The sequence below is a fragment of the Mustela nigripes genome, chromosome 11 (genome assembly GCF_022355385.1).
Source record: "Mustela nigripes isolate SB6536 chromosome 11, MUSNIG.SB6536, whole genome shotgun sequence".
Taxonomy (NCBI): domain Eukaryota; kingdom Metazoa; phylum Chordata; class Mammalia; order Carnivora; family Mustelidae; genus Mustela; species Mustela nigripes.
The window spans coordinates 24,468,256-24,477,676 of record NC_081567.1 but is presented as its reverse complement, the minus strand read 5'-3'; the positions used below and the strand labels follow the sequence as shown (position 1 = coordinate 24,477,676).

The 9,421-nt window shown below is 50.8% G+C and overlaps 1 protein-coding gene across 7 annotated transcripts in view; it reads right to left on the bottom strand.

The window, feature by feature from the left end:
* Positions 1 to 9,161, bottom strand: part of KNOP1 (lysine rich nucleolar protein 1) — a 50,686-nt gene extending 41,525 nt beyond the window's left edge. For 6 of the 7 annotated variants that reach the window (XM_059415209.1, XM_059415212.1, XM_059415211.1 and 3 more), the window contains exons 1-3: positions 8,832 to 9,161; positions 5,243 to 6,165; positions 1,548 to 1,616 (exon numbers count right to left, since the gene is read on the bottom strand). In XM_059415209.1, the coding sequence (XP_059271192.1) occupies positions 1,548 to 1,616; positions 5,243 to 6,165; positions 8,832 to 9,078 (1,239 nt within the window). In that variant the 5' untranslated portion in view covers positions 9,079 to 9,161. The remainder of the gene's footprint in view (positions 1 to 1,547; positions 1,617 to 5,242; positions 6,166 to 8,831) is intronic. The other variant, XM_059415208.1, reaches the window with a different exon arrangement.
* Positions 9,162 to 9,421: the final 260 nt, after the last annotated feature.

Here is a 9,421-nt window from a genome sequence, read left to right as displayed (position 1 = left end):
GACCTGTACCCCTGGGGATAAAAATATATGTTTATAAAAAATAAAAAATTAAAATAAAAAAAAAAAAGAACAGTATACATAGCAGGATTGCACAGTGCTTTAAAATTACACATATATAGTTACAAAGGAAAAATCTGGAAGACTATAACAAAGAGCTAACAATGATCATTATTAGGTGGTAGGATTTCAGGGTGCCTTTCTTTTCAGGTTGCAATTTTTTTAACAGTAAACTTTTAGCACTTTTGGGGACAACACGAGAGATAAAACAGAAAGCTGCACTTACACTGAGGTAATGCAGCACCCAGGAAATGGTTAAAAGTCTTCTTAAAAATTGTCAAGTAATCAAAGTACTCAGCAGGCACAAAAAAGAAATAAAGGGTTGTTGGCGGGGCCTTGCCCATAGGAAGTACACTCTCAGAATTCCAGACTTTGCTTCCTGACTGGCTGAGGGCACCTGGGAAAGGAACTGATGGAAGGTCCCAGTCAGGTCAGGGCCCCACCTTTGTCCTCTCTGTGCGGCTGCCCAGCTCATTACCTTCGGCCCTGACCCTGGGGAGCAGTGTGCCTTCGACCTGCAGAAGGCTGGGGAGCTCCCACTCTGAGGGGCTTGTGCTTCGTGCTAGGCCCGCTCCTGGGCTGTCAGCATCATCTCATGGCCCCACTTCAATGTATCACCTCCAGGGAGAGTTCCCCAGGGCCTCAGAGGCATTCGATTTGGAACTTCTGTGACATCTTACAAGCCTCCTCATATTCCGCTCATCTGCTAGCACTCTCTGGTTTCCTTTTCTCCTGGAGTAGAAGGGCCATGGACCAGGGGTCATCTCTGCATCACACCCTGTCGCTTCTCTCCAGCAATTACTTGCTGACAAAGCAAGAGGACGTGGTCAGGGTAATAGCTGCCACTTATTAAGCTGCTAAGTGCCTCACAAACATGACCTCATTCGGTCTTCGCAGCCACCTATACGAGGATCAATGAGCTCAGTGACTGCCCAAGTTCACCTCATTAGTAATGGTACAAAGCCAAGCCTAGGCTGTTACCACCCTGTCCGGCCAGGTGTCATTTGGTCCAGAACCATACAAATACCCCAATTCCAGAAGGTCATGCTCCAGTACAGGCTGCATCTACCTACAGATGTGGGTACGGCAGAAGAAGATCCACAGTAGAATAACTTCTCTCAACACTCCTGAATCGAGGCCAGGAGATGGCAAAGCACGGACCTGATTGAGCACATGCTCCCTGCCCTGGCTACAGTTCCTGGGGTCACACTCTGTCTCCCCCTGCAGCAATTACAAGCAGGAGAGCCTCAGCCTGGGATTCTGAATGACACGTTGGCCACTGAGTCAAAGCTGTGGTAGTAAAGTGGTCTCCCAGCATGAAGTGGGGGAGGCCACAAGTTCCCTGCCACCAGAAGTGTGCCAGAGGTTGGCTGGTGGCTTCTGGGGTCCCTGACACCTCTCAGACCAGAATCTTGTTGCCTTGGAGGAGACAAAAGTGTGACTGGCGGGTGGCAAGACACACGGAAGAGGGGTGAGGACCTGGGGCATACCTGGTCTATGTGCGCCTCATCCATGTTGCCTTTCTTTTCCAACACCACCTCTAAGTCTGGGTCAGGCTCCTGCACAAAAGGGCAAATGGAGTAAGAGTCAGGCATGCAAAGGCCTCTGCCCCGGCAGCTCAGCAGGGAGAGCATCAGAGTCCAGAAAAGATCCAAGACCACAGTACCTCCTTAACCCCTGCCACTTACAGAACTTCTGACATCCTCTTGTGGAATCGTGGAACTATTCTCACTGATTCGCCCCTCAAAACAACGGCACTGACCTATCTGACATCTGAAGAAACTAAGGCTTAGAGAGGTGAAGCGACCATCAGGAAGTCACCCCCTGCCCCCACCACAGCTCAGGGACAGGGCTGACACTAATGCATGTCTCCTGACTTAGGCTTGGTGCACCATTCCTGCCACACGGACATCATCTTATCTCCCATGGCACCAAACCAGTAAGAGGGGGGAGGCCAGGGGTCCTGTTGGTGGTGGGGGGATGGGAACCAGCTAGCAAGGGACAGGTGGGGCCCTGATTGGGGGGTGTGGGGAGAGAGACCCAAACCCAGTTCTCTCCTCCACACTGCTCCCCCTCCTACCCCACTCCCAGTCACTGCCTTCTCTTCTGCCTGGACAAGCACAAGCCTTTAACACCTGCTTTCTCACCCCCCAACCTTGCTCCATTATGCACAGCAGCTCAGATGAGCTTTAAAACCTCAACTGGAGGGGCACCTGGCTGTCTCAGTTAGTAGAGCATGAGACTCTTGATCTTGGGGTTGTAGGTTTGAGCCGCACACTGGGTATAGAGAGTACTTAAAAATAAAATCTTGGGGCGTCTGGGTGGCTCAGTCGGTTTAAGTGTCCAACTCCTGATTTTGGCTCAGGTCATGATCTTAGGGTTGTGGGATCAAGCTGTACATTGGGCTTCACACTCAGCAGAGTCTACTTGTCCTTCTCCCTCTGCTCCTCTCCCCTCCTTTACCCACTTGTGGGTATGCACACGTGCTCTGTAACAAATACTTTAAAAAAAAAATTTTTTAAACCCTCAAGTGAAACACGTTATATATTCACCTTAAACTTATACCATGTTATATGTCAACTATAGCTCAATTAAGAAAGTCAAAATTTAAGGGGAACCTGGGTGGCACAGTAGATTAAGCATCTGGCTCTTGGTTTCAGCTCAGGTCCTGATCTCAGGGTCCTGAGATTGGGCCCCATATCGGGCTCTGCACTTGGTGTGCAGTATGCTTAAGATTCTTTCTCCCTCTCCCGCTTCTGCACGTGAGCACTCTCTCAAATAAATAAATCTTTGAAAAAAAAAATCTTAAATAAAATAGAAATTTAGTAACTCAATTGGATCACAGCACTTCACTCCCCAAAATCCTCCAGAGGCTCTCAGACCTGTTTACACAAGGCTCCTGTGGCCTCTCTGGTCTCTCGCACTTGGTCCCCTAACTCCCAGCTCCCGCTACACTTTGTTCTTTCCAGACCCCCTGCGCTGGCTGTTCCCGCTGCACAACTGACAGCAGACGCTGCTTACAGGTCTCTGCTCCCATATGGCAACCTCACTGGGCCTGCCCTGGGCATGCTTACATGTGCCACACTCTCTCACTGGCTTCAGCCCCCATGGAACCCTCTGACAGTGAAACCTTGGGCCAGCCACTTTCCCTGGTCCTTTGGTAATGACAAGTGCCATGTTTCCGACATCCTTACTTTAGGTGTGCTCTGCCTGGCACCCAGCATCACGTGTCATGATCCCTCAAAGGCTCTGTTCACACACATCACCCATCCAGACCTTGAAGATATGTGTGTTTCCTGACTCGGTGGGCTTGTCCTTGGCAGCAGAGCCCCCATCGCAGGAGATGTGAAACAGAGGGGAGTGACCTTTCACTAGACTCCAGAGAGAAGGGGTCCTAGATTCTGATAGGGGTTAGGCTCCCACCTCTGGGGTTCTTCTTGGCCCCAACAACTTCTCAAGAGACCACTAAAACCAAATCTAGTGGACTAGGGCAAAATTGGGAAAAATCAAGAAACCAGAACTACCTCTTCTAGGCCTTGATATGGAGGCCACCCCTGCCAGCCTCCTCAACTCTCTCTGGCCAAGCAGAGCTCAAGCCACACAGACACCTTCCTGATGACCTTGCCCCAGGGGGGTCATCCATCAGTCAGTATTAACTGAGCCCCTCCAACGCCAGAGTCAAACTTCAGTTAAGTGCTCAGTACACAGTAGCCATCATTCTTACTTGAGGACCACAGGACAGTGGGTGGTCTGAGCTCACGTAGCTAGCTGATATAGAACTGAGAGGAGAATCCAGCTTGTTCCAATATAAAACAGTCACTTCTTGGGCTCTAATGATACTGGAATCTATGAGAAGTTACAAGGCAGCTTCTGAGAAAGGATGAAACCTCAAGTTCAGAAGCCAGATTGGGTTTAAAGCCCAGCCCCACACTGTACCAGATGGGTGATCTTGAACAAGGTATTTAACTCCTCTGAATCTGTTTCCTTGTCTGTTAAATGAGGATGACCACAGCAGTGATTTCACAAGACTGATGTGAGGATTAAACGGGTTAATACCTGGGGAGCATTAGCTTAGTGCCAGGCACATGATTAGGTGTTCAAGAAATTCCAGCCATCGCTACCCCAACAGGCCAGACATCCGCCTGGAGTAGGACACGTACCACCTCATTACCTCCGCACATGCATACACATACCCCAAAGAGAGGAATGGAGGTATGGCCCTGGTACAGACACGGCCCCCGGAGTCCAAGAGCTCAGGCTCATCTCCTCCATTCCTTCCTGCACTCAAGGAAGCTTGTCAGGATGGAGACAGTGGATCTCTGTTGTCTTCATCAGACCATCAACTCTTCCCTTCCTCCTGGCAATCAGGACCGGGTTTTCCTCTTAAAAACTGTCTTTTCCCCCTGACCACAGACAGTGGGGTTCAGATGGGATGGATTCCCTAGGTCCCCCCCCCCTGGCTTAAGGTCAGGGCTTCCAGCTTATGTGATCTAATCGATGCGTGTGAGAGCAGCCCTGAGACTTCTGTAATTGTTTCTCGGAGGGGCACTCTCTCCCTTTGGAGGTAACCTAACTACTAGGATGAAATCCTGGAGCTACTGAGACCATCTTGCTGTGGGGTGGGAAGGACCAAAACCAACGAAGAAAAAAAAATATGAAGAGCTGGAGAAAGGCACACTGGTACCTCCTGCGATCCAAATCTATTTGATCACTAAATCATGTACACGGAGCATAGAAAATAAGCTCGGATAGCCACAGACCATGTTAACTCAAACTATTTGGTTCCTGAGTTTTGGACAGCGAGAGGCAACAGTTCAGAAAGGGAGAGATTCAGCTAAAAAATTTATTCCAATTTATTCAGATCTTGAGTGGAGATAGTGAGGACCTGGTTAGAGTTTCAATAACAAGGGAAACCCTTAATACTGAGGATATTCCATGAGCCCCTAGATCCAGCCATATCTGAAATTAAATAGCTTTTAACCTTTTCAGTTACATGTCTCAACAGATCTCTTTTCTGGCTGAAGTCAGTTTTATCAGGGTTCTGGTGGCTACAAATGTCACACACACACACACACACACACTCACACAAACACATTTATTTCTCTCGTTCTCTCTCTCGTTCCCCCCATCCCAATTTCCATCCTTATTCTCCCAAAGCAGAGTCTAATTCTGAAGAAATGCCTACCTCTTCCCAAGGTTCTTCCACTACTTTGCTCTCTTTCACCTTCTTCTTTTTACTCCTCTTCAGAGCTGGCTCCTCAATACCTGGCTGCTCTACCTTTTTCTTGGACTTCATTTTCCTCTTTGCGGGGTACTTGGGGTTATGTCCTATTGGGATGTATTCTGGAGCCTCAAGTTTGACTGGCATCTTAGTTCCTTTCCTAGGGCTGCTCTCCACAGACTTGGAACACTCAAGGTGCTCTTCTACGGAGGTATCTCCCTTAAGGTGGATTTTCTTTTTCTTCTTCATCTTCACGTTGCATTCCCTGGGGCTACCCGGTTTCCGTTTCTGCCCTGAGCCTGTCTGCTCCGCACCATCCTTCCCCACTGAGCAAGTGTACAGAGTATCCCCAAACTCACGGAAACAAGGGTCCTTGGCCGAGGCAGCTGCAGCCTCCCGGGCCTTCTTCTCCTTCTTGTGTTTTTTGGGCTTCTTGCCAACTCTGGTCACCTCCTCAACCTGTCTAGTGTCTGGGGAGGTCCTCCCTCTTGAGCTAGAAGGCATGGCCAGAGGTTTTAAGGACTTCCTCTTTTTTTTCTTCTCCCCACCTTGGAACTCAGATGAACCAAGAACCTGCTTCCTGGGGGTGGCCAACTTCTCTGTCCGTCCAGCACGTAACACGGCCTCGGGTTCTAGGTGCTCCTGGCAGAGGGTACTAAGGCCCTTCTTTTTCTTCTTTTTCTTCACCAGAGGCATCTCAGATGCCTGCCCTACCTCCACACTCTTCGAGGGGAATGTTGCTCTTGTGGGACAGATCTCAGTGAAGTAATTATCACTGTTTAAAACTGAGTACTGAGTCTCTGGTTCTTTGACTACCTTCTTTTTCTTCTTCTTTTTCTCTGGGACCCCAAGGCCCGGGTCTCCTTTGTGGGTTTTCGTGATCATTCCTGAAAAGAGAAATGGTACAAGTTATTTCCATACCAAACCACCCCATGTACAATTCGGCTAGTTAGTGCCAAGAGCCACAATTCTGAGTGGCTAACCTGAAATGTTAGATGGGAAAATGGGACTCATTCCTTGCGACAAAGGAAAATGTGATGAAAGAAGTAGAATGGAATTTAAATTCAGACAGCCCCAAGTTCAAATTCAAACTGCTCCCTCATTAACTTAAACCCCAGTCACACAACCTCTCTGAACATTAATGTTCCCATCTGGAAAATGGGGGGGGGGGTGGTAAATAGACCACTTCCCTCTCAAAGGGCAAGAATATACAATAACCCCTGGAAAGGGATTCTCTTTCTCACTGCCTTCCTTAAATCTCTGATCCTAGTCACCCATTAAACAAATTTACCCACTGCCTACCCTGTGCCGGCCATTGAAGATACAACTGCAATCAAATCAGAGATCAAATGCTCTCTTCAGGGGCTTACCTTTCACTGAATGAAGGGGACAGAAATCCTGAGGTCAACTCTACTTGCTAATTCCCACCAGAGGCAATAACTATGGCACAATTAACCCCTTACCTTAGTTCATTTAAGCAACTCTTTTCCTTTGTGTCTGGAAATTAATTCCCCCCACCTGCCCCCTGGGTGACTTTCCCTCCTACCTACCTTCCCGCGTGGCCAGTAATAAGAACGGTAACAAGATATGATGAAGGCAGCCCCAGCTAAGACTGACAAGACCTAGGTTCAAATGATGACTGACGCCCTTTGCTCCATAGCGTTGGTTTCTTTCGGCCTCAGGTTCCCCATCCATAAAGAGGTACTGAACCAGATCAAATGCTGCCAGGGATTGGGGAGGTGTTGGGGGCCACACCCTGCCTGCTTCACTATTTCTAAATTTTCAGATTACCAATATTTAGCAATTGAAGATGACACAGAGCAACCTAGAAAGCCCAGCTTTGGGGGGCGGGGGCGAATGTCATGTAGGCAACTGTGGGAAGGAGCTGATGCTCCAAGTCCATTTTATCTTCCAGCTGGGCCACTTCTCTCCAGTCACCACACACAAGCTCCTGCTGTTCCCTGGACTAGGTGACATGGAGACACCCAGGGAACCACAGGAGGTTTGGACAGTGGGAGGGAAAGGTCGGGAGTTTCTCCACCCTGAAGCTCTCTTTAGCCTCGATGCCCCCAGGGAGCCACACTGGGCTCACATGTGGCTAATGCCACACCATTAGCAGCTTCGAAGAGCCAGGCCAGGACTAAGCCACAGCTCAAGTTCATTTATAACTCAGGCCAGGAGCACCTGGGAAGTCAAGGACACCCTCTCTATTCACTCTTGTCCTGTTTTGTGCTGTATTCCCAAAGCCTAGCTCTGCACCTGACACACAGCGGGTGTTCGACAAATACTCACTAAATGAATGAGTGCCAGAGATACAGAGAGGAACAAGATAAAACACCTGCTATCAAGAAACAGGTGTAGGCTGAGAAGAGGTGTGATAATGAAGATATGGTGATAAAAGCAAGGCTAGTGGTGAGGTCAGAGTAATGAAGTTCATCTAATCCGGCTTCCCAGTTGTCTGGAAAGTTTCTAGAACAGAGGTTTCCAGCTAAGGCAACTGCGGGATGGTGGTGTTAACCCCTTTAAAAAAAAAAAGGAACTGAAGGCGGGCAGTTAGGGGCTGCAGGAGACAGGCTGGTTTGCAGATGCCTTGAGCTATGCAAGTGGACAGGTGGATATGTGGGTTCGAGGCTCGGGGGGTGACTGGGCTGACATGAAGTTTTTTTAAAAAAAACACTCATAAATAAATATATGGATGGTAATTAAGCCTCGAAAAGAATGAGCCTAAGACCTCAGGGAAGCAGGAGGGCAGAGGAAAAGGGGCCTGCAAAGGAAGAAGGTGCAAACCTGGAGAGGGTGGAGAGAGACAGAGAAAGAGAGAGAGAGAGAATATGATCGCGCGAGCGCCCCGAGAGCGCCAAGAGTGTCTCAGGTGGAGGAGTGGTCAAGTGATCTGATTAGAACAAAGACCTTAAAGGGGGGCTGGAGTCATTGAATCCCTTTTCATGATCCCTGCACCTTCCTTCCTCTACAGCCCTGAAGATCTTGCTCGTCAACCCTGCGACCCCAGATAAATTCGCTCCAAGAGGAAAGACTCTTACAGTGTGTCTCCAACAAAAGCAAACACTTTCTCCAAAAAGCCCTTTTAAACCCTCGCGGTGGTCTCCCGAGGACCGGTGTGAAGACCCCATCTCAGACTTGCCGGGGCTCCGAGACTTGAATTTACTTATCCTGGGTCCTACAGCCAGCAAGGGGCAAAAAAGGACTCGAACGCAGCCTGCGCTCTGCACAGGGGAACACACACCCCGCGGCCGCCGCCGGTTCACGAGCAGGAAGCAAGGGAGCCAGGAGGCGAGAACGGTCCCTCACGGGCTCCGCCGCCCCACAGCTTCCGCACCAACACACAGGGAGGGATTACGCGGGATCCCGGCCCGGCTTCAAGGCGGGAGAAATTCCAGGCCGGAGCGAGCGCACACGGGCGACTGGGGTGGGAGGGATTATGTGTGGATTTGGGGTACCGGTCCCCCACTTCTCCCTCAGTTCTCCGCGCAAGTCCCCAGACCCCACCTCTAGACCCCGCGCCGCCCCTCCAGTGCCGCTCCTCAGCACTCACCCGCACGCCAATCTTCCCCGCCTCCACGTGAAAGCCAGCTCGGCCGCGACCCGGAAGTTAATCTCCAGTCGCTGGCCCGCCTCCTTGAGTTCCGGCTCCTTCCGGGTCGTAGCCGAGCCCGGAGGGCGGTTGCCGTAGAAACCGCGGCCATGGCGGCACAGGGTCCGGCGAGTGGTCGCACCACCCAGCGCGAGGAGCCCGCCGGCTCCACAGAGTCGTCGGACACTGTGCGGACGTCAGTGCCCATCGTGTCCACCGTGTCCCCCGAGCCACCCTTTTCGCCAGGACAGGGCGTGGAGCCTCCGGGCAAGAACCTGTGGGAGCAGATCTGCGAGGGTAGGCAGCCCGGGCCGGCAGAGAGGGGCGGGACTCGCCAGGCGGGGGCCGCGTTCTCTGGGCGCCTGACGTGCGTGGCCCCCGTGGTAGCCGCGCGGCAGGCCCGCCAGGATCTCCATTTCACGGACGGGGAAACTGAGGCTCCGAGACTTTGGTGCGCGGTGTCGCACCGCTGGCTTCCACCTTGATCCGTACTCAAATTAAAGCCAGGGAAGCCAGGGGAAAGCGGAACAAAGGGGACCCAGTGCTGTGGA